At 42.0% G+C, this 26,059-nt stretch overlaps 1 protein-coding gene across 6 annotated transcripts in view; it reads right to left on the bottom strand.

The window, feature by feature from the left end:
• TASP1 (taspase 1) overlaps positions 1–26,059 on the bottom strand; it is a 278,804-nt gene that overhangs the window by 39,538 nt on the left and 213,207 nt on the right. For all 6 annotated transcript variants that reach the window (XM_044928288.2, XM_044928287.2, XM_025264568.3 and 3 more), the window contains 2 exons: positions 19,028–19,138; positions 373–446 (listed from right to left, as the gene is read on the bottom strand). In XM_044928288.2, the coding sequence (XP_044784223.1) occupies positions 373–446; positions 19,028–19,138 (185 nt within the window). The remainder of the gene's footprint in view (positions 1–372; positions 447–19,027; positions 19,139–26,059) is intronic.

Below are 26,059 nucleotides of genomic sequence, written 5' to 3'. Positions count from 1 at the left end.
TCCTTGAGGTCTTCCCATCCTCCCTGCAAAACCACCCAGCCCCATCAACCCATTACCCACTTTCTCTTCCCCAGTCCCAGTTTCTTCTTATTCACAACAAAGAAGAACAAGGTGAAAAAAAAAAAAAGGTTTTTCCTAATTTCCTCTGCTCCATCATCAAAAGCAAAAAAGGATCTGCTATTTTTCTTTGGGATTTGTGACTGTTCTTTATCAGATTCTCATAAAGATCATAGAGCTACCACCCAAGAGAAGCTAAAAAAAATTCCCTGTGTCCATCTGGCCAGTTGGAGGCTCCCGCGCTGTCTGTAAGACTTTCTGCTCGTTCCCCTCCCGCCCTCTCCTACCCTCTTGCACCCAGCTCTCCCCACTTACCTTGGCCTTCCCATCCTGGGCGGACATGTAACCAACACACATGCTCTCGGTCGTGTGGCTCCACAGAAACTCCACTGCCAGGGAAGGGAATACAAATAGGCACATTCAGATCACAGATGGAAAATAAATCTCTGGTTTTTAATAGAACAGTTAAAGATAGCTTTATATTTAACACACTCGGCTCCCCACTTTCCATTTGCTCCTTCATAAACGTCAAGATGATTTAGTACTCAAAACTGTGTAATGCCATTTACTGTGAAATGAAAAATGTATTTCTTTCTTGTCAAAACTTATGATTATTACATGTAAAATCAATGCTCCTCTGTTTGAAACTTGTAACATTAAACACACACACATGCACACATGCACACACACTCATGCACACGGTATACAGTGATTTAGTAAACGTAATATTCCATAATGTAGTTTCCTTTAAAACCCACACACTCTCTAGGTCAAGGTTTTTTAAATGTCATTCTCTATGAAAAGGAACCAGGGTTCCTTGGAGAAATGTTGATTCCAGGGCCTGGGCAGAGAAAATATTAAACGAATCTGGAACATCTTTTTGTGCCAGAAGATGAGGAAGTCCTCGAAGAATGATGAAGGCTTGGGAAAGGGCCCACGGATCAGCCTGAAGAGACCCCCAATTGGCCATATCTGTGTCAATCTAAGTATCAGAATAAATAATAACAGTAAAGAATTATCATCACTGAACAAAATTAAAATCAACGAGCCCATACAAGACCTAGGTCCCAGGTCTCAGCCTGTCTAACTAATACAAACAAATAGGAATAAGTAAAATGGGGGAGAAGAGAAGGCACTTCCTTGCAACTGAATGTCAATGAATAAATGCAGAAGAAATGATAGAGTTAGAAAAGCATCACACTTTCAAAAACCAGGAAAATTTGAAAAGGAGTATGCTTTTTACACAGTCTCAATGGAATCTCTCCAGAAAATTCTTATGAAACACAAAGGGGCAAAGGGTAAGTTCACTGTGGAGACCTGCGATGGGCCCCACTTTAACCAAGGGGTGGACGCTAGTATCACCGAGTGGGGGCAAATCAACGCAATGCGCCTCCGGATCAGGCAGCCGAGACTCACACCACTTCTGCAGTGTTCCCGCCAGAAGCACAGGTTCAGAATGGCAGGAGGAAACGGCACACAAACCTGATACAGGAACACTAATAAACAACCAACCTGAACTCTTCAAAAGATGTCAAAGTCAAAAAATATAAAGAAAGTTGAGACACTGTTCCCATTTAAAGGCGACGAATGCATCCCAGGGAATTTCCTGGTGGTCCAGGGGTTAAGATTCTGTGCTTTCACTGCTAAGGGCCTGGGTTCAATCCTGGTCAGGGAAAAAAGATCCCATGAGCTGCGCAGCATGTCCATAAGTAAATAAAGAAAGAAAGAAGACAAAGACGATATGACAACTAGAGGCAATGTGTCCTTCTGGGATGGAGCCTGGATAGGCGTGGGGGGTGTTTGAAGGGACATTCCTGAGACAAGTAATGGACTTTGAAAACGGACTATGGATTAGATAATAGTGTGGTATCAACATTAAACTCTGTGATTTTGCTAACTATTCTATGATTACTTAGAAGAACCTTGTTCTTAAGAAATATTCACTGAAGTATTAAGAGTAAAGACTCTCCACCTTGCTCTCAAGTCTTTCAGAAAAAAAGAGTACACATTTAAATGTGTGTGTAAAGGGAAGAGGGATGGAAGGAAGAAGTAAAAATGGATGCTTGGGGCTGGTGAACTGGGACGATCCAGAGGGATGGTATGGGGAGGGAGGAGGGAGGAGGGTTCAGGATGGGGAACACATGTATACCTGTGGCAGATTCATTTTGATGTTTGGCAAAACCAATACAATACTGTAAAGTTTAAAAATAAAATAAAATTAAAAAAAAAAAGAAGTAAAAATGGAAAAACAAACGGGGGAAATGAAAACAAAGAGCAAACGCGTGTAATCACAGGTGACCCCTGTTCTATTCTCAAAACGTCTGCATAAATTTGAAATTATATCTAACAGTTACAGAAAGAAAAATCCTGAGATACACATGAAACTCTGTCACCTTCAGGCACTTACTTGCAAAACTCTATGCTGTTTTAAAGGCATTTTTAAAGCTTTGATGAACTTTTACAAAAATTTCACAAGTCCCGGGTAATAAAACTGCCTCGCTCAACACCAAGCCTCCGGGTCCTGAGCCATCCATCTCTCTCTCTGAGCTAATTAGGCCTGAAGACTGTGTGGGCTGAGACAGGACTGTGGGCTCCGCCGTCCTGACTCTGAAGGCCTTGCCAGACACGTGGGGAAGGCAGAGGCCTGAGAGCCAGCTCTGTGCGCCTCACATAGCAGCTCACTCTCTCATCACTAATAGCTCGCAAACGGCCGACCTGTTCTGTAGCGCTCCGCCTACCAGTGCAAGAAAACAGCTTCAGGCAGTGAAGCAAGCTCTCTCCACCAGATGCTTTCTCTTCCTCACACATCTGCTTTGAACTTCAAAAAGCCTGACGTCCAGAGCAAGGTCTGGGATATCCTAAATTGCCTAATAGAGCAAAGGCATTCAAGTCTTACCAAACTTCCCTAGTGTGGTGCCAATGCAATTATATTTAAATACAAAATTCAGGTATTTCCAACACTGTGACCTCTCTTTATTCCCTAAACGTTAAGGTGGTAACTGTTCATGAATTAGCCAAGAAAAAAATGCATGGAAATATAGTCAATTTAATCATGAAAGTAAAGGATAAAAACACTGTGCATTATTTTTTAAGGCACAATTTTGATGATTTCAAACTACATTATTCTCTCTGAAAATATAGCCTACTTTAAGGAAATGTAACACACACAAAAAATGAGACTCACAAAGCAGGGTAAACTGGGTATAATGATTGACCACATTAAATATTTTTCTATTGAACGGTTATCAATAAAGTGTCTAGATATAGAGTTTAGGAGTTCTTAAAGTAACTCAATGTCTAGAAATTCAGTCTTCCTTCACTCTTTTCACAAATAAACAAAAAAAGGAGGTGCATTTACTGACACTTTTTTTTTTGCCCAACCTCGTGGCATATGGGATCTTAGTTACCCGACCAGGGAGGGAATATGTGCCCCATGCAGTAGGAGCATGGAGTCTTAACCACTGGACTGCCAGAGAAGTCCCTGACACACTCTTTAATAACAACAATTCAAATCAGTTACTAGTTCAGGATAGCTTGAGACTCTCAGCAGGAATTGTCTACTATTTAAATCATAAAATGCTTTTGAAAAGAAATCTTATTTTAGTGTATATCTTAACTCAATAATTTAATACACTATTAATAGTAATTTAACAAATTATTTCTTGTTGGAGGACTTCAGGGAGGCAGGAGAGGAACTCACAGTGATAATCTTTCGTTTGCCAAGCATTGCTTTTCATGGCAGAACTCAGCAAAGCCTGGATGGGGAACTGGGGCTCAGAGAAGGGAGGTAACAGTCTCATAAAATAATGGTGGGAGTATGACCATTTGAAAATACATTGCTATAATTTGTGGTAGTTATGGTCTGCAAGTTTGCCATGAACACTGAATTAGCAAACACTGAGCCATTGCTCCAAAGGGAAATACAAGGTTAAAGTCCTGCAAGCCTCTGGTCACAAAATTTTCAAGAAGTAACCTCATTTGATGTGTATTTTCTGTTTAGAGACACCTTATATAACATACGGTGGTTTAGTTGCTAAGTCATGTCTGACTCTTGGACTGTAGCCAGCCAGGCTACTCTGTCCATGGGATTCTCCAAGCAAGAATCCTGGAGTGGGTTGCCATGCCCTCCTCCAGGAGATCCTCCGAACCCAGGAATCAAACCCGGCTCTCCTGCACTGCAGGCCGATTCCTGCACACAGGCGCGTTCTTTCCCAACTGAGCTACAAGTGAAGCCCCTGTAGCATATACTTTTATAGATAATTAACTTGTCCGATGTTTCTTTATAATAATACACTAGCCAAGAAGAGGTCAATACTTTCTTGACCCTGGATGCCCTGCCCACAAATTTCTCTGGCTTTCAGTCTCACAGTAACGCTGTCCCTCATGCTCTTTTTACCAGTTGTCATCTCCTGACTCCATGAGTTCTGCTACTTTTCCAGCTCAAATTTTCCCCAACCCTGCTCATGCCCACAAATGACTGGGAAAGTGCTGGAGTACTGGTCTTTCAATTACAAGCAAATTTCATCAAGCAAGAAGAGTCACAAATTTTCATGAATCTGAAAATAATGAGGATAGACTCCTTTTATCAAAATGACATACACTTCGAGCTAGCAATTCTACTTTTAGGTAGAGTGTACAGATATGCCTTTGTATGTATAAAATAACATCTTTACACAGATATTCACTAAAGTAATTTTAATTAGGAAGAAACTGGAAATATTAATAGCACGGCTGCCTTTTGGTGGGAACATATATGAACAACTATGGTACCCTATTCAATGGAAAACTATGCAGTAATTAAAAAAGAGAAAGGTCTATGCAGATGATATGGAACCATCCACACTAAGTGTTTTTTCAAACGTTTTGCCAGGAACCACAGTAAAACCAAAGCAAAACAAAAAAGCCCCCTACACTGTCACTGAATACGTGGGCTCTTTATATTCTGTGGGCTCTTTATATTCTGTGTGATACAGTGAAAAGATTCTGCTCTTGACTCACTAAATTAGACCTCATTAATGTGACATGCTACAGTTTGGGGGAAAAAACACTAATCTACAAAATATACAGTTTATCTAAAACAAAAGACAAGGTGAAGAAAGATGGAAAAAAAATGATACTGCTCATTTCTGTGAAAGAAAATAAAAGGGCACCATGGATGACTCATGTTTGTAAATACATGGGATCTCTCTGGAAGAACATCAGAGGAACCAGCAACAGTGGTTATCACGAGAGAGAGGCAACTGGTGATTCAGGAAGCGGAGGGGGGGCAACCTACTTTTCACCACACATCCAGCAGCTACCATGCAGCCTTCCCGTGCAGAGGGTGCAGGCTCGACCCCTGGGCAGGGAAATGAGATCCCACTTGCCTTGCAGCCAGAAGACCAAAACCTAAGACCGAAGCAGTATTGTAACAAACTCAATTACATCGAAGAAAAGCAAAGATGTAAGTCCTACTCAGTAAAGGAGCTGTATTTCTTACCACTGGTGACACCAAGATGTCTGTAACGTATTTATGGATTTTAGGGACTAAAATGTCTTCTACGCTAAAAAATTGCATTTTATGGTAATAGCATTAAAAATGATTCTAATAATAATACAAATAATTGGGCAGATGCTTTATCCAAGTACCAGGAGTTTTCCATGTGTAATTATTACATGTACGGGAGAGACCACGAACTCCAGTAACATGCAGGGTTAATGAGTGGCCTGGAGTGGCACCTCTGAGCCTGAGAATGTGTTGTCTGAAACAGCATTTTTGGTGTGGTCAAGCTCAAGCTGATTTCCGTTTAAAGAAGCCTCTGGCCTCTTGGTAAGGATCATGCTCCTGTGGTTTTGTTATGTAGGTAGACTAGGGAAAAGGAGTCCAAAATGGCGGTGGACAAAGGCAAGGAAGGGAAAAGCCCACAAAAATAGAACAAAGGGAGGTCAAAGGAAGGTCCGAGGACCAGAGTGAAGACTTCAGGTAGAACAAACAGCACTCCTGGCTAAGCCCAATTTACAAAGGACAGGCCCAGGTGGAGGAAAAAAACATATAAAAGGAGGAGCCAAAGTGCTTTCTTATAGACTCTCTCTCTCTCCCGCATGCGTGCGCTCTTTCTCTCTCTCATGCTATCTTCTAAATAAAATAGAGCTGTAACACTGATTTGCCTAAGAGCTATAACATGGTTTGTCCAAGACCTGAGAGCTGTGACGTGCTGAGGGCTTTAATGTTCGTCACTCCAAATCTTTGTTGTGACGAGACAAAGAACCGAGGAACATACAATAGCATGACAGTTTCACACCTCAACTACTGATTTGAAAAAAGCTTTTGTGTTTAAGAAGGCCAAAGCCCAAGGGATGGTGTTGTTGTTCAGTCACTCAGCCACATCTGACTCTTTGCAACTCCATGAACTGCAGCATGCCAGGATTCCCTGTCCTTCAGTATTTCCCCGAGTTTGCTCAAACTCATGTCCATTGACTCAGTGATGCCATCCAACCATCTCGTCCTGTGTTGCCCCCTTCTCCTCCTGCCCCCAATCTTTCCCAGCATCAGGGTCCTATCCAGTGAGTCAGCTCTTCACATCCGAAGACTACTGGAAATGCCTAGGTGATGAAAAGACCTTCATCAGAAAACGCTAAGAACACCTAAAGCCAAGCTACCTTTCTGAATGGGTTTAAGCTATGAAAGATGGACACAGGGATTCAGTAGGATTCTTCTCCACCAAATGACTGTAAATGCATCCCAGCAAAACAGCACGATGTGAAAAAAGGTCAACACTACTGATCCTGTTCCAGTGCTGGAGAATGGATGAGGCGCGGACGTCCCATTCATGTGCTCCTCAAGGAAGACAAGCTAATGGCCTTCTGGGGACAGTTGGAATGGATTTGTACATAATCTCAGAGGCCAGACTGTCTGAAAAGTTGTTTTGAATGCATTGGAACAGACGAATTCACCTGCAGTATAATGTCCAAGAGCAGCTGGCCTAGAGCTTAGGGCCCTCCACTGCCTGAGACAGCCTTCAGCCCCCATGCAGGACCTGCCTTTTAGTGACGGTTAAGTCAGCACCTTCCCTGGTTAATACAAGGAATATAAACCACCCCTTAAATGATGCTCCCCCTAGGATACCTCTTTCTCTTTCAAAATGATTCACATGTCATCCTGTTTAAGTAAAACAAAGTTTCCTTACCAGGGTTGCGAGCAAGTTTTTTCTATTCAAACAGATTCTCTTTTCTGACCAGAAAGAAGCCCTCAGCTACTTTTTTTTTTTTTAAGTTGTTCTCCAATTGTTGTTAACACCCCCAGCTGCACTGGCTCCCACACCCATTTAAAACCCCTCTGCCTGGCTTCATATCCCAGACTTTCTTGCAGAGGAAACAGAACTCTAAAATCAGAACCGTCTTGGGCTGGGCAGTTGCCAAGTCAGCTGCCGCTCCTTAGCCTTAGGTCAAACGGCTTACCCTAGAACATTCTGCACAGTGTTTAAGTTACTCCTCATTGAATAAAGATAAACTCATTTTTTAAAATGGGAAGGAAGAGGAACTGTAAATAGAATAATCTCATCTTATCTCTATAGATTTCCCCCCAGGTAGTGAGGTTCTTTATAACCCAGTAGGGAGTTCATTCAAGGATGCTTTCCTGTCCTGACACGGAATCCTTAAGAGTCATAAAATGCATGTCCCATGATTACCATGAAGTAGCCTTGAGTTGGCTTGCTTCCTTGAAAACCTTTCACCACTGAACTGTCTTGGGAACTATGGGGTTGGAGTTCTATAGAACTCCCTCTACGCCAAGCCAAGAAAATAATTCCTCTCTCTTTTCAAGGCTCACTCCATTTGTTCAAGACTAAAGAAAGATGTTGACTGAAAGAGGAAGAGAAGGATGTGGGTCAAAGAGTAAAACAAGCCCTGAAGGATATTATTCAATTCTCTTTCTGTTTTATCATTTTATTGTATTAGAAACTACCAGAAATAAGGGGCCAAAGGCTGGAACTTGGAAGTTCTCTGCTGAAAAGGAAAGCATTTGGTGAAACAAGATATACTGAAACATGATTTCATTCATTCAACAAATATTTTTTTAGGCTTTATTTCATGCTAAAGGTGATCTCTAATACTCTGTGAGCGGATAAAAACTGACTATAAAAATCTTTCAAAATGTTTTTCTGAGAGTTTTAAGAGAACCAAAGTAATAAGAATTATATAGTCACTAAAATTTTAAGTCTTTGTATTCTTTATTTCAGATGGAAAATTTTGTGGTCAAAAGGAAAGACACTATATGTTTAGATTATAGCTAGAAGCACACTACTCATGATGGAGGAGAAAATGACAGATGAAAATAAGTCTATTTCCAATTTTTTTAAGTAAATTAGCAATATTTAACAGTAGAAAAGTTCTGTGCTAAAGCAAATGATAGCTATTGATGGTCAACATATCTGTCCTTTAAAAATGAAAGCCATATCTGAAAAATACAAACTGTGGAGCACTACCTCCATAGGTTAACGCAACTGAGTTGCTGAAAAGTTTTTAAATATCATGTCTGCTTTATTCACTTTGCATCTAGGAATAAGTTATTTAATTTGCTCCTTTCCATCTCATCCTTAAATAAGAACCAAAATGCCAGTCTATCTCTTACGACTACAGTGAAGATGAAATAATCCCAAAACATTGCAGAGGTGCAAAAGAAATAAGTTTCCAACCATGATACTGGACTTGCTTACAGAACAAAGTTTTAGTTACATTTTTAAGACAAGGTATTAACATCAGATAACCAGCCATAAGTACTTCTTTCCCCACTACCAGTCTAATGACTAATTTGCCTTTTTTTGAGGGTTGTTTTTATGATCGTGTGAGCCCAGCAGACTGCCTGGTCACAAGTGCTCGTGGTGGCATGTGCCATGAAATGGAAATAAGTGACTCTGCCGGGCCCCAAGAACGAAGGTCCTTTGAAGTACATGTGTTTATATGTGCTCACCAGAATTTTAATGCCAGTAAAAGGAAAAGGCAGTTGGAATTTTAATTTACAGTAAAATGACCTTTTATCTTTTTAATGTTCCAGGAAGCATCAATCTAACATTTTTTAAGTCACGGCAAGTTTTCGTAACAGTGACAAGAAGAGTACTCAATAAAGAACATGGCCTGTTTTGGAAAGAAGTGGGAGAGAATGCCACATTTCAGTTCTAATTGGGAGCTGAAGAACAGTTGATTTCAGAGAGCAAAGTCTAAAGTGATAAAGCAACTCATTACCCTTTCAAGTAATCAGGTAAGAAAATTCAGAAATTCTCAGAGGAGAAAACACCTGCTGCACCATTTATATAAAGTTCACACAGGCCCATGTGGGGGCTTCAAAGATAAGGGTAAATGGGCAGTTTCTTAGGCTGGGTGGTGGGTCCACAGGTGTTCATTTTATTATAATCTTTATAACTTACAAAGTTATTACAGTCTTCTTTTAAAAATACATAAAACATTTCACAATAAAGATGAAAAACAAGGGGGGAAAGTAGTTGGTCAAGCAGAAATAATATGCACAAAATTTAATGATCAGCACCATGAACATTACTCTCTGGGTGAGGTGAAGGTGACTTGATGGGAAAGGAACAATTATCACGCATGCTCATCAGACAACCAGCCTTACCCTGAACTGTGGGCCTTCCATCTGTTTAGGAAGAGGAACTCCAACAGACAGGCTTGGTGGAAAGACTGCTGGCTGAACAGGCAGCCTTTTCACCCCTACTAGCCCCTGTGCCAATGGCACCCCACTCCAGCACTCTTGCCTGGAAAATCCCATGGACAGAGGAGCCTGGTAGGCTGCAGTCCATGGGGACGCGAAGAGTCGGACACGACTGAGCAACTTCACTTTCACTTTTCACTTTCATGCATTGGAGAAGAAAATGGCAACCCACTCCAGTGTTCTTGCCTGGAGAATCCCAGGGATGGTGGAGCCTGATGGGCTGCCGTCTATGGGGTCGCACAGAGTCAGACACGACTGAAGCGACTTAGCAGCAGCCCCTGTGCCTACTATCCTGAATTGCATAAGGTTTTCCTCAAATATAAGGAGTTTGCTTCACACTGCTCTTCACACTATTGCTTCCTGTTAATCACTCTAAGGTAAGACCCCTGAACTCCACAGGATCTGCCAGGTTCCCATCAGCATGCAGAGGGTAGGCTACAAGAGAAAAAATGCACCCAAACAGTGTGATTTGTTGTTCACGCTATACATTTGCATATATTCTAATTACTTGTATTGACTCAAGCTTAAAATGGAAAAGAACTAGTATTTTCCACTGGAAAGCTTGATGTGCCTTTGTTTACACAATTATAAACCATATTATACTATACACAGCAGCCTCAATAAAGTACTTCTGTAGAGGCCTGGAAAACACATGGAATTGTACATTAGCAGGTAAAAATATATTGGTTTTTTCCCTCTAAAAGCAGAGAGAAAATTAATTATTCTCAGCTGTTTCATTCCAGGGACAAGCATTTGCTTTGTGTTAAAGCAGTGATTTGTAGGCTGGGCTTTGCCAACATCTCCTGATCTGGGGGGTGGGAGGTGGTGGGATGGATGTTGCAAACACATTCACGTCCAAATTGTCCTTTTACAAGGATGTTTGCAAAGGCTGTCTCCTGGGATCCGTTTAAACTGTCTCCAAATATCCTTGTTCCTGGACACTCCATTATCCAACATTTCCGACCCATCTTGTTTGTTTTTTAAGAGCATGGCAGGATATTTTATGTGACATTTCATTTTTCTGGAAGAGTGGTCAATTTCTTTAAAAATTTCTGCTATAGAATCAGTAAAGAAATTCCATGTGGCACTTAATTTATTCCTCCAATAGTTACTTGGAGCCTACAATGTAGGGTGGGGACAAAGGTGGATTTGACACAGTCCTTGTGACATTGTACAGGAGACAGGGATCAAGATCATCCCCACGGAAAAGAAATGTAAAAAAGTAAAATGGCTGTCTGGGGAGGCCTTACAAATAGCTGTGAAAAGAAGAGAAGTGAAAAGCAAAAGAGAAAAGGAAAGATATAAGCATCTGAATGCAGAATTCCAAAGAATAGCAAAGAAAGATAAGAAAGCCTTCCTCAGTGATCAATGCAAAGAAATAGAGGAAAACAACAGAATGGGAAAGACTAGATATCTCTTCAAGAAAATTATAGATACTAAGGAAACATTTCATGCAAAGATGGGCTCAATAAAGGACAGAAATGGTATGGACCTAACAGAAGCAGAAGATATTAAGAAGTGGTGGCAAGAATACACAGAAGAACTATACAAAAAAGATCTTCATGACCCAGATAATCACAATGGTGTAATCACCCACCTAGAGCCAGACATCCTGAAATGTGAAGTCAAGGGGGCCTTAGAAAGCATCACTATGAACAAAGCTAGTGGAGGTGATGGAATTCCCGTTGAGCTATTTCAAATTCTGAAAGATGATGCTGTGAAAGTGCTGCACTCAATATGCCAGCAAATTTGGAAAACTCAGCAGTGGCCACAGGACTGGAAAAGGTCAGTTTTCGTTCCAATCCCAAAGAAAGGCAATGCCAAGAATGCTCAAACTACTGCATAATTGCACTCATCTCACACACCAGTAAAGTAATGCTCAAAATTCTCCAAGCCAGGCTTCAGCAATATGTGAACCGTGAACTTCCAGATGTTCAAGTTGGTTTTAGAAAAGGCAGTGGAACCAGAGATCAAATTGCCAACATGTGCTGGATCATGGAAAAAGGAAGAGAGTTCCAGAAAAAGATCTATTTCTGCTTTATTGACTATGCCAAAGCCTTTGTGTGGATCACAATAAACTGTAGAAAATTCTGAAAGACATGGGAATAGCAGACCACCTGACCTGCCTCTTGAGAAACCTATATGCAGGTCAGGAAGCAACAGTTAGAACTCGACTTGGAACAACAGATTGGTTCCAAAAAGGAAAAGGAGTACTGTATACTGGCTGTATACTGTCACCCTGCTTATTTAACGTATATGCAGAGTACATCATGAGAAAGGCTGGGCTGGAAGAAGCACAAGCTGGAATCAAGATTGCCGGGAGAAATATCAATAACCTCAGATATGCAGATGATACCACCCTTATGGCAGAAAGTGAAGAGGAACTCAAAAGCCTCTTGATGAAAGTGAAAGAGGAGAGTGAAAAAGTTGGCTTAAAGCTCAACATTCAGAAAATGAAGATCATGGCATCTGGTCCCATCACTTCATGGCAAATAGATGGGGAAACAGTGTCAGACTTTATTTTTTTGGGCTCCAAAGTCACTGCAGATGGTGACTGCAGCAATGAAATTAAAAGACGCTTACTCCTTGGAAGGAAAGTTATGACCAACCTGGATAGCATATTAAGAAGCAGAGACATTACTCTTCCAACAAAGGTCCATCTAGTCAAGGCTATGTTTTTTCCAGTGATCATGTATGGATGTGAGAGTTGGACTGTGAAGAAAGCTGAGCGCTGAAGAATCGATGCTTTTGAACTGTGATGTTGGAGAAGATTCTTGAGAGTTGCTTGGACTGCAAGGAGATCCAACCAGTCCATTCTGAAGGAGATCAGTCCTGGGTGTTCTTTTGAAGGAATGATGCTAAAGCTGAAATTCCAATACTTTGGCCACCTCATGCGAAGAGTTGACTCATTGGAAAAGGTCCTGATGCTGGGAGGGATTGGGGGCAGGAGAAGAAGGGGACGACAGAGGATAAGATGGCTGGATGGCATCACTGACTTGATGGACATGAGTGTGGGTGAACTCCGGGAGTTGGTGATGGACGGGGATGCCTGGCGTGCTGCGATTCATGGGGTCGCAAAGAGTCAGACACGACTGAGCAACTAAACTGAACTTGCCCTCAAATGACTCACAGTCTGGTGGTGTGATGCTCATGTTAGGGGAAACACGGACCTAAACTTCTCATCCTGGCCAGGCAAGATAGTCGCTACAAGCAGGGTTTATCTTACTGGTAAGGAACATGAAACTAACAAGCGACCACCAACCGGAAGAATTCAGGAAAGGTGAGGAGGAGAGAGGAGACCCAGTCCATTTGTCCTTCCAATCTCCCAGCAAGATTCCTTGCTGGAATCTATCTTAGCTGAGCGATGCACCTGCCACCAGGAAGAACCCTGAGTCAGAGCGACTGGCCAAAGACAACCTGGAGACTAACTCAATTGTCATAAAACCTGAGACTGCAAGCCACATGGCAAAAGCAGTTCTTCTGGGTTCCCTTACCCTGCTGCTCTCCACCCGGCCTCCCTTTCCCAGTAAAGTCTCTTGCTTTGTCAGCGCATGTCTCCTCAGACGATTCATTTCAGGAGTTAGATAAGAGCCCACTCTTGGGCCCTGGAAGGTGTCTCAGATGCAATGGATCCTTCTTTAAGCTATTTCCAAGCCCTGTACCCTCCACATGAACCACTGGGGCTCAAAGACCTGTGCTCAATTCCACTCAACTGAATTTAGAAAAAAAGATTAAGAAATGCTGGCCTAGTGGGAACGGCAGGCATTCCAGTACGTGTCTAGAATGTCACGGTGACTGCTACAAAGGTTGGAGGTTACACACTGCAAAAAGTATACAGAGAAGGGACAAATCACCTGGAGAGAGGGCTTCCAAAGGATTCCAGGCGGTTTCTCTCTGGGCTGGGTCTTAAAGAAGGAGTTTCCTAGCACAGATAATAACAGCATGTGAAAATTAACGGCAGAAAGATACAACCCTTGGAAGAAGACAAAGCAATCTGGAGTTGCCAGAACTCAGGTCAGTGGAGACGAGGAGAGGAAGAGTGTGAGCAGGAGGTGACACTGAACGCTGCTCCAGCACCAGATAGGGCTGGGCTTCCCCTGTCAAGTTGCTTTCCATTTCCCATCTATCTTCTAGGGGAAGAGGACGGAGTGGGTGTGAGTGTGTGTGTGTCCTCACTGAAGAATTAAAAGTAGGAGCATGGGAGTAACAGTAAGAGACACAGGTTTTGTTTTATTTTAGGATACATAGAAAGTTATTATATAACACAGAAACTTATTTCAACATTAAGCTTAAACAAGCAGTACACTAGTCACATATACTTCTGTGGTTCTTTTTTGACCACCATCTCTCTAATGCTGGAATTGGTGTGGCTCTCTAAGACACAATTCAGTCAAGTTCTTGTTTTTGCCCTTTCTGCTTCAGCACAGTCAGCTTCTGTGTTTCTGAGCCATGGTAAGGTTCCCTGTGTCATAGAGGGACAGAGGTCTGGAGGCAGGATGGAGGTGGGAGATGGATAGAGGTGGGGAGCCTAGAGGTTGCGGAGGCTTAAGAAACAGTCTGGGAAAGAGGGATTTGGGCATGCAAAGTAAGGGGGCACTGATCACCTTTATCCAAGCAAAGAAGTGGAATCCACTGATACAACTGGAAGTCCTGTGGCCTGAGCCGCCTAAAGATGCAACAGAACACCTGATTCATCCCTGTAGTTCTTTAGACAAACCAGAGGACCATTTGGCAGGGAGAGCGTTTTAAAGGTTGATTTATTATCTATCACTGCATAAATTACCCCAAAATGTAGTGGTTCAAAACGACAAACATTTTATTATCTAAGTTTCTGCAGACTAGGAGTTCAGCAGTGCCTGTGCTGGGTGGTTCTTTTTCAGCATCTTTCATGAAAAGACCCTGATGCTGGGAAAGATTGAGGGCAAGAGGAGAATAGGGGACAACAGAAGATGTGATGGCGGGATATCATCACTGACTCAAAGGACATGAGTTTGAGCAAACTCCAGGAGATGGTGAAGGACAGGGAAGACTGGCTTGCTGTGATCCATGGGGTCACAAAGTGTTGGACACGACTGAGCAACTGGACAACAACAACAACATGAGATTTCAGTCCAGAAACCTGCCCAGATCCTGTCAACTGCAGGCTCCCCTGGGGCCAAGGCTGTTGGCGGGAAGCCCCAGTGCCTTGCTGGCGGTTGGAAGGTGGTCACAGTTTTTTGCCACAGGGACCTTTCCGTGGTGCTGCTTGAGTGTCCTTGTGACATGGTAGCTGGTCTTTCCTGGAGTGAGTAAACAACGCCTTTTCTGACCTTGCCTTGGAAGTCACAGACTGTCATTCTGACATATTCTTATGCATTGGCGAGTCACTGGGGAGGGAATTAAACTCCCTCTCTCTCAAACAATTTATGGACAAAGCACACATAACGAAGTCATGCAAGAGGACTTTGAAAGTTGCTCTATAGCTGGAATTCTCCAACTGTATTCCCGAATCAGTAACAAAGGCCAAACCTTGAAAGGGCCTGTTCTTGAGCCATCCCACCCTTGAAGCAGCACCTGGGGCTCTTGTAATTGATGTATTTGTCAAGAGGGGTAGCTGGGTAATGGCTTCCTGGAAACTCCATCAAGTGGCAATGGGGTTTGATTCAAACTACATTTGTGGTGTAATGGAAATGCTATTAATGATTTTCAGAAAAGAGAGTCAATATGGAAAAAGATGAAGTTTGAGATTATTTTGATTATACTATATTCAAAAAATTATATAAATTAGTATACAAATATACTAAAAAGTATATATATTATACAAAAAATATATTGTATATATACTATACAAAAAAGTATATGTATATTGTATTTAATTGTACAAAAAAGTGATACATACAGCAGTTAAGTGTTTTTGTTTTTTTTTTTAATTTTGGGAATTGTTTTGTTTTGTTTGGATGTATAGGAAAGAAAGACTTCTCAGCCTTCCTGGTTACTTGATATTACCAAACATTAAGGAGCTATGAGTTGATGAAGTTATATTTTCATGAGAATTTTATACAGTGATAAATGAGAAGTCATGGGCCAAACATGAAACAAATTACGTTGTGGCCTGATCTGGAGCAATTAACGTGGTAAAGCATAGAAGAACCCACTTGAGCTTGATGTTTGAAACATTCTCCTTTTACAGGCAGGGGCTTATGGCAGATACTTCCTTTCTGATGGGTCTAATCTTCTACTCCTGAGATCTGCAGTGAATAATATTTACACAATCATGACACTACCAATGCTGGTTATTAATTGTCACTGTTTGGAATCCAACTCTAATCAGAGTGCAGAAAGCAAGATGGCTGTAGAACAGAATGCAGTGTTACTATGGCAACAATGGCGTGGTTGCTAGAGGTTGAGGTGAGGGTTGGCAATCGTGGAGGAAGAGGGAAGAAGCTTACGTAGTCCAAGGGGTGAGGGATGGTTGGAAGAGATGATCAAAGCTGATGAGTCAGGAAGTAGTGCATTAAAGTTGCAATAAAATTAAATCTACAACTTCAGATTAGAGTTCTCACAAAAGTCATGAGGAAAGGTGACAGGGAGTGGTATGAGCTGTGCCCTTAATTTTTTCCCCTAAGAGAGTCACACATTACTGATTAATGGAGAAACAGAACAGGAGCACATTCTACAGAATGAAGGTGAATCCCACGAGAACAACCAGGAACTGGGTAGCGAAGGTGACCTTCACATCTTCTTTCTATCCTTCTGTACACATTTACTTTCTCACCACATACTCAACACGTGTAAGTTTCTTAAAGCAAAATATGTAAAAACCCACATCACTGGTAGAAGCTGATAGGAGCCTACGTTCACCAGGTTTTAAACTTCACAAACAAATGGCAAGACTTCACTTATTCCATAAAGCAACACTTCACATTTTATTCTTCTCCTTGACATGGAGAGTAGGAACCAGTGTACGAATGACTACTTCAGTGATAAAAACTAACATGAGCTAAAATTCTATGACTTACCTTTAAGTATACCTTTAACTCCAATAATGAAAGGACAAGTGAAAACAAACAAACAAAACTCTTACAATTTCCAGGATTGACTTGAATGGGTGAAAGCCCAGGCTCAGTGAAGAACAGAAACTCCATTCTAGCAGCAGACTATGAAACAGTTTCAATAACTGTCCCCTACCCTGCCTCCCAGGACTAAAGACTTTTTCTGAGCTTTTATGGAAGGCTCAGGAACATCCTCTGCATATGTTATTTGATTTTTTTAAAGGTCGTTTTTTAATATTTACTTTTATTTATGTGTTTATTTGGCACGCCAGGTCTTAGCTGTGGCACATCAGATCTCTGATCTTTGTTTCAGCATGTGGGATCTTTAGGCGCAGCATGTGGGATCTTTAGGTGCAGCATGTGGGATCTGTAGTTGGGCCATGCCAACCCTTAGTTGTACCATGTGGGATCTAGTTCCCCAACCAGGGCTTGAACCCGGACCCCCTGCAGTGTGAGCTCAGAGTCTTAGCCACTGGACCACCAGGGAAGTCCCTCTCTGCATATTTTAAAGACAAACTCCCTGCTACCTAACTGTGGAAGATATTCAAAGGTTTCAACAATGATTAGGATACCAAAGAGGCAAGTTAACTATTTGCCTCGGTTTAAATTTTATTTTATTTTTTTTGGGCTAGGAACAACCTGGGTACTAAGTATAGTGGGTGGAAACAGGAAGAAAATAAATATAGCAAGAAAAATTATGAAGTTGGTGATCAGGTGGCAAAAGAATCATTTTCTATAAAAGTGTGGTGTTTCCCCACCCCCCCAACCTTTGGCAAATGAGAGGAAAGATTTTTATGGAAGTTCTTCAGGCTTCTAAAGAAAAAATAATTTTTATCCTCATAAGAAATGCTAATTTTTCTATTTTATAGACTCATAAAACTTCAAAATAGGAAGGGACTTATACTACAGCAATTCACAACAATCATACAATACAGAGCAGGTGTCAACCATACTTGATAAAAGGAATTTTATACAAAGAGCTGAACTACCACAGCCCTGAGAATGACTTGTAGTGCTTATTACAAAAATATAAAAAAACTTAGAGAAGAACGGATAACCACTGAGTAGTATCCCCATACATAATGGACTACTGTATAGCGATGAGAGTGGACTAGCTACCGTCACAACACAGAAAAAGTTAATAGGCGTAACATTCACTGAAGACATCAGACACCAAGGAAACATATTCTATGATCCTATTTATACAAAATACAAAACCAAATAGAACTAATCAAGGTGTTAGAAGTTTGAATGGTTATTAACTTTGAAGGGGTAGAGACTAGGAAGGGTTATATGGGAGCTTCTGGGTTACAGTAAAGTTCTACTTTTTATCTACATGCTGTTCACAGGGGAGGGTTCAGTTTGTAATATTTTCCAAGTAGTTGCAGTTATAATGATTTGTGCACTTTTCTGAACGAACATACAATTCGATTAAAAAGTCAATTAAAGAAAAATAACATATAGGGGCCCCTGCTAGCTTATGTGGCACATTCATGCGGATTTTTTAAATGCCCCTCGCTCTGGATAAATGACTTAGGAAAAGGCACCTCCATGGGTAGAGGCTCCCCCACAAGTCTGTGCCTTGTCAAATGCAGGGTGGGCTGGGTGGGCTGGGCTCCATCCCCACTGGTGTACTTTGTCAGAGACAAAGCCACACATCTGGGTGGACATCTGCAAATCTGCAAAATATTCATGGGACCCTTCCTCACCACAGCTTTATGAGCAGGCAGGGCGGACATCCTTCCAATGTGGAGGAGGAGGTGGCACAGAACAGTGAGACTGATGCGTGAAGGCATCACAGCTAAGAAGCCACGAAGCCAGGGTGAACTTCTAGGCCAGTAGGTCTTCACATGATTCTGATTCCTTTTGGGGAGCAGAATAGGAAGAAGCTTCTCTCTGTGTTACTGTGTTTACTGCTATGGGTCATCTCAAATGCTCTGTCAAATAAGGCAAGGGATAAATACATGGTCCGATATTCTTAATATTGGGCTTTAGTAAAGGTGTTTGGTTCTCAGTCCATTTGGAAAACATGCTATAATCATATACCCTGAAATAAATATTTACCTTGTAGACATTAACCTAGGCAGAGAGGTCAGTGGAATAGAGATATGTATACCTATCAATAGAACATCCAGGCCCACCCACAGGTTAAAATGATCAACGTAAGGATATAAATCTGTGTCTCAGAAAAAAAGGAAAGAGAAAGACACCCACATGATGTGCAAGTTTAACTTACCCAGAAGTGTCTGCTTATTTTGGGAAGAGTTAGGCTCTGCAGAACACCAGCAGGACCGGAGGACAATCACCCCTCCGAGCACGCCGTCTTCGCTGGCCAGGAAAGGTGAGCCTAGGCACAAACGACCGGTGGTCATTTTCAGTTCATTTTACTCTTTTCACTCCCAATTTTCATTTGATTATGGGAACAAATGTGTGGGATGAGTAAGATTTTGAAAGATGCCTATTTTCTGATACTCGCTGTTTTTCATATCTTGTCCAGGCTGGATCATGAAGGCAGGCTTGAGCCCTAACAGACAGAGACAGTGCCAGATGCTGCCAAGGAGACATGAGCAGGGGTGGAGCGTGCATGACCGTATTCAGAATGGAATTGGAAACACTGCCAGATTAAAGGCCCAACACACAAATACAGCAAAAAATGTTCAGCAGCTCCCTTTGATCAGCTCTTCGGGATCACTTACCAGGCTCTCCCTGCTGTCAGGGGCATGCCACCAAAAGCTTCCATTTACTACCTTAAATTCAATTTTCAACAAAAAGCCACAAAGTTTATAACAAACTTTTAAGAATGCTCCTGATGGTTTACACAAATAAGGGTGAAACTGTATTTCTATTATGAGAGTCTGGTGGTTAGAAACGGCCGTGCTTCGGAGAGATCTCACACACTGAACCATTGTGAGCATTTCAGCAACACTGTGTTTTAAAGCCCCTCCTTTTTCCTCCCCAAGGACATCTTCTTCGAACATCTGGCACAGCAAGTGAGCACGTGGGGAACAAATGCAAAATTAACCCAAGTGCTATCAAAGAAAGTCATAAAAATAAAACCCAGCCAAATTGGATTTGGGGGGAGCTTCTGGTTAAACTTAGCAGATTAAATACATGCATTTATCTCCAATCCTTTCTCAAATCCCAGTAAACTGGGGGAAAGGGAAGGGGAAAGAAAAAAAGGGCCATGGCCCAATAAGGACAGAGAAAGAGACAAGGGAAAAACAGAAAAACAGACCTTTAGAAAAGAGAAAGCAGACAGACAAGGAGTTGCTCACCTAGCGGACCTGGGAAAGCTTCCATGGGGTGGAGGTGGGGAGGAGGCAGGAAAAAAGGCTGTTTGGAGTTGGCGGACATCTATAAGAAGCTACCCCAGTTTTGTCATAAAATCAAAAAAAGGAACAGAAATTGGAGGCTTCAAGTTCTGGAGGCAGGAATACAGGGTGCGCCTGAAATAAAGGTAGTTGGTTGAGAGTGTCCAAAAGGATCTTCTAGACCAGGGTGGGTAAACTATGACCTGTCTAATTTACAGCCTATTTTTGTACTGTCTGTAAGCAAAGAATGTTTATTTTATATTTAAAGGGTTTTTTGATTTGTTTGCTTTGCTTTTTTAAGAGAGAGAGAAGAAGGAAGAGGAAGAGAAGAATCTGTGGTAGAGACCAAAGTGTTGCCCACAAAGTCTAAACTCTACTCTCTGGCCCTTTACAGAAAGTTTGCCGACACTTGATCTCAAGTCCCAGATTCCTATCTAGAGAGGAAGTTACTCCTCCCCAGCCCTAGAGGAAGCAGGATATTTACTCTCTAGAGAGACTGAACCAGAGGGACTGGAGGTTCGGGTCACTGGGCTCAGCCCAGAGCAGGAAGGAGGCTCCACTCTGAAGTTAGGGGCTGAAGGGGAGCCCTTATGTGAAACAACCAGCTTCCTTCACCCACAGGCTCCACGGATGTGAGAACGCTGATACCCTCCAAGCAAGACTGGATCACTCCTTTTCAGTCTCAAGAGTATTTCCAGTCTCAATTCAAACCAATTCAAGACTAAGAACCTACTTGAGAGAACCTACATCACTCGTCCTTGCTTTATGGGGATGGCTTCAAGATAACAAGTGTGACTCACATACAAAGGGTTTTCAGCTCAGATTCTTGGTACTTAAAGAGCACAGCTCAGCTCAGTTCAGTTCAGTCACTCAGTTGTGTCTGACTCTTTGAGACCCCGTGAACTGCAGCACGCCAGGCCTCCCTGTCCATCACCAACTCCTGGAGCTTGCTCAAATTCCTGTCCATTGAGTCGGTGATGCCATCCAACCATATCATCTTCTGTCATCCCCTTTTCTTCTCACCTTCAATCTTTCCCAGCATCAGGGTCTTTTCCAATGAGTCAGCTCTTCCCATCAGCTGGCCAAAGTACTGGAGTTTCAGCTTCAACCTCAGTCCTTTCAATGAATATTGAGGACTGATTTCCTTTAGGGTGGACTGGTTGGATCTCCTTGCAGTCCAAGGGGCTCTCAAGAGTCTTCTCCAACACCACAGTTCAAAAGCATCAATTCTTCAGCACTCAGCCTTCTTTATAGTCCAACTCTCATATCCATACACGACTACTGGAAAAACCATAGACTTGACTAGACAGACCTTTGTTGGCAAAGTAATGTCTCTGCTTTTTAAATGCTGTCTAGGTTGGTGATAGCTTTTCTTCCAAGAAGTAAGCGTCTTTTTATTTCATGGCTGCAGTCACCACCTGCAGTAATTTTGGAGCCCCAAAAAATAAAGTCTGCCATTGTTTCCACTGTTTCCCCAACTATTGCCATGAAGTGATGGGACTGGATGCCATGATCTTAGTTTTTTGAATGTTGAGCTTTAAGCTAGCTTTTTCACTCTCCTCTTTCACTTTCATCAAGAGGCTCTTTAGTCCTTCTTTGCTTTCTGCCATAAGGGTGGTGTCATCTGCATATGTGAGGTTATTGATATTTCTCCTGGCAATCTTGATTCCAGCTTGTGCTTCATCCAGCCCAGCATTTCTCATGATGTACTCTGCATAGACGTTAAATAAGCAGGGTGACAATTTACAGCCTTGACGTACTCCTTTTCCTATTTGGAACCAGTCTGTTTTTCCATGTCCAGTTCTAACTGTTGCTTCCCAACCTGCATACAGATTTCTCAAGAGGCAGGTCAGGTGGTCTGGTATTCTCATCTCTTGAAGAATTTTCCAGTTTGTTGTGTTCCACACAAAGGCTTTGGCATAGTCAATAAAGCAGAAATAGATGCTTTTCTGGAACTCTCTTGCTTTTTTGATGATCCAGTGGATGTTGGCAATTTGATCTCTGGTTCCTCTGCCTTTTCTAAAACCAGCTTGAACATCTGGAAGTTCACATACTATTGAAGCCTGGCTTGGAAAATTTTGAGCATTACTTTACTAGTGTGTGAGATGAGTGCAATTGTGCAGTAGTTTGAGCATTCTTTGGCATTGCCTTTCTTTGGGATTGAGTGAAAATTGACCTTTTCCAGTCCTGTGGCCACTGCTGAGTTTTCCAAATTTGCTGGCATATTGAGTGCAGCACTTTCACAGCATCGTCTTTTAGGATTTGAAAGAGCTCAACTGGAATTCCATCACCTCTACTAGCTTTGTTCGTAGTGATGCTTCCTAAGGCCCACTTGACTTCACACTCCAGGATGTCTGGCTCTAGGTGAGTGATCACACCATCGTGATTATCTGGGTCATGAAGCTCTTTTTTGTACAGTTCTTCTGTGTATTCTTGCCACCTCTTCTTAATATCTTCTCCTTCTGTTAGGTCCATACCATTCCTGTCCTTTATTGAGCCTATCTTTGTATGAAATATTCCCTTGGTATCTAATTTTCTTGAAGAGATCTCTACTCTTTCCCATTCTGTTGTTTTCCTCTATTTCTTTGCACTGATCTCTGAGGAAGGCTTTCTTATCTCTTCTTGCTGTTCTTGGAACTCTGCATTCAAATGGGTATATCTTTCCTTTTCTCCTCACAGACAACCTAGAATCACTAGCTATTTCCATTAGGCCTCTGGGAAACACAGAGAGCAGAAAAGCAAAAAGGTAACAGAGGGAAAACTTAGGCAAATACTTTGAGCAGAAGAAAAAACAAATTTAAAGGTGGGGGAAGGGGAAAGATTCCCTGGCAGTCCAGTAGTTAGGACTTGGCACTTTAACTGGGAGGGCCCAGGTTCGACCCCTGGTTGAAGAACTAAGATCCTGTAAGTTGCAACCCCCAGAAACACAAGAAAAGAAAGACAGAGGTAAGACATGAGAGAGAAAAAAACATTTTTAATCAGAACAGGCCAGAAGATCCAATAGTTGATTAAAAGGAGTTTCAAAGAGAACGAATTTTATAAAATGAAAGGGAACAAATTTCAAAAGAAATAAAAAACAGTTCCAAGAATTGAAGGATGAGTGTTCAGACTGAAAAGGCTCATAAACCTCCCAGCATAATTCATGGAGGGAAAAAAAAGCACCATGAAGATGTATCACTATGAAATATCAAAATACTGAGAAAACAAAGGTCTAAAAAATTTCCAAATGGGAAAAAATGACCACTGGAAAGGCAAGTGGATTATAATGGCATTGGATTTCTCAACAGCAACTCTGGGATCTAGGTGATTAGGAGGTAACATTTTCAAAATGCAGACAGAAAATTATTTCCAACCTAGAATTTTATCCTTGGCCAAAATGTCAATCAAGCATGAAAGGAGATTGAAGCTGGACAAAGTCTCAAAGAATTCACCTCCCATGCACTCTTTCTCAGAAAGTTGTAGGACAACTGTACCTTGGCAAAATTAAGGAATTAGGGAAACAAAGAGAAAAAAATGAAGATCTGGGAACAGGGGCTTTAAGACAAGAGAAGACAAAAGTATTCCTGGGTGACGCACAGCTACAAACAGGCTTGGAGATCCAATGAACCAAAATGACAAGACAGCCAGAGAAAGCTGGAATGGTATTTCCAAATGGGAAAAAATTTAAACTTATAAGATACATGCTGAGTTTTAAATTATTGAGAGGAAATGTCTCACATTTTGAGGGAAGACAGAATAAAAGAATGGTTTAAAAAAGAAAAAGTGAGGCAGATATTAACTGCAGACAAAATTCAAATTTCTACAGAAAATGAAATTAGAATCACAGCACACTATGTAGCTCAGATGTCAATGGCTAAAGTAAAAAATATAAACTTGTCCATATGGATGAACTAAAAAACAAGAATATAATACATTAAGAACAGAAAAAGCCTACGTGGGTGAGTGTAGATTGGAAGTTGGAAATATAAAGGAACTAAATCCTTGCCTTCCCTGATGTGAAGACAATAACATCTAAATTTGATATCCAAATAGTATTTAAGATTTAAAAATCAAGAAATAGTAGTATAGGCATCTTATGTTGAATTACAGATGTAAATTTTAGAAAAAAAAAAAAATAGTTAAGAGAGTTAAAAATAAGAGTTTCCGGGGATAGAAACTCAGTGGGGTATGGAGGGTCGGGACAAGGAACTACCTATTTTCAGGATAAGCCTAGGGGCACTGCTTGTCTTTTTAATTCGTGTGTGTGTGCCCATGCACGTGCGCATGCACACACGTGGGCAACACACACACACACACACACACACACACACACACACAGCTTTGCAACGAAAAGCAACACATATTTAAACTGCGGAACCAGAGTACAGTTTTTTCTCCTCAGCCCCTCAGAGAAGAGAGAAGGGAGACGGAATTCACAGCCACCCAGAAGCCATCCTAAGGCCCTAGATCCATACTATCATGTTCTGCAGTTTTATTTCCAGAACCAGAATGAGAAGGCTTTTTATGATCATTTTACAGATGAAGAGCCTGAGGTTCAGAGTGGTTCCATGATGTGTTACAGCCATGCCAGAGCTGGGGAGGAAGGCTTCCTCCCATGTTTCTCTGAGCCCACGATTGTGCCTGCTTTGCAGCAGAGCCTCTCGGGGAACAGGAAATTTGGGATAAGATTACATCCCACCACACCTGCATGAAGGCTCTTGGCACCTCTACAGCTGTTCCTTTCCCACCACATCCAGGAACTTCTCCTAGGGTCCCCATAACTCATCTGTGTGCTTAGTCACTCAGTCATGTCCAACTGTTTGTGACCCCATGGGCCATAGCCTGCCAGCCTCTCTGTCCATGGGATTCCCAGGCAAGAATACTGCAGTGGGTTTCCATGTCTTCCTCCAGGGGATCTACCTGACCCAGGGATCGAACCTGTGTCTTCTGCATCTCCTCATTGCAGGCAGATTCTTTACCACTTAGCCACCAGGGAAGGTCCATCGCTTACCCAAGCATAAAACCTACCTCTTCCCTCTCCAAGGACTCAACTGTTCAAACCAAATCAAGTCCTGTGAGTTCCTTGTGGTTACACCTGCTCCTGCCATGTCCTTCCCACCAATAGGACCCTTGTTCACTCTCCTTGTCCTTCCTGCTCCAATCATGCACCACTTAATTAATAAATGAATGTGTACAATGTGCCAGGACTCATCGGGCACTGGGGATACTGCAGTGAACAAATGAGGTTCCTGCCCACATCCAGTTGAGCAGCTTGGGAGACAAGTAATAAACTCATACATCAACAAGGAACCCACCCAGTTGGTAGGAAGTGCTGTGAAGAAAATATATCCAGGCAAGTGTTGACAGGTGTGACTGGGGCTAACACTTTAAATCAAGTGTCAGAGAAGGCATCTTTGATAAGGCACCAACCACGTGAAGATCTGTCAAAAGAACATTCCAGGAGGATGAACCAGCAAACGCAGATACCCTGAGGTGGGGAGGAGCATGGATGTTCAGGAAATAAAAGGAGACTGGAGTGGCCAAACTAGATGATGGAGAGGAAGGGAGGGCAGAAAGGCAAGGCCACCTCACATAAGGTTACAGGGGGCTTGTGAGCCCAGCAAGAAGTTTGGATTTTACTCAAAGTGTGGTCAAAGATGACAAAGGGCTTTAACCAGGTCAGTGGTAGTTATCATTTACATTTGTATAAGGTTACTCTGCTGTGCAGAATAGATCAGCAGGGCAAGTGTGGAAGCAGGAAACCACTGAAAGAGCTTGGTTATGAGTTTCCAGGGGCTTGGGTGAGCCTGGTGACAGTGGAGACAGTCAGCAGAGGGTGGGTCTGGGGTACATTCTGCAGGCGGAACCAATAGGGTTGTTCATAGAATAGACGTTGGCATGGAAAACAGACATCAAAGTTTACTCTAATAAGAAATATGCACCCCAGCTGTGATTACACCAGTAAACCACTCAGAAAT

This window comes from Bubalus bubalis, chromosome 14 (genome assembly GCF_019923935.1).
Source record: "Bubalus bubalis isolate 160015118507 breed Murrah chromosome 14, NDDB_SH_1, whole genome shotgun sequence".
Lineage (NCBI taxonomy): Eukaryota > Metazoa > Chordata > Mammalia > Artiodactyla > Bovidae > Bubalus > Bubalus bubalis.
Note: the sequence above shows the minus strand (reverse complement) of the source record. Positions and strands in the feature narration are given on the sequence as shown.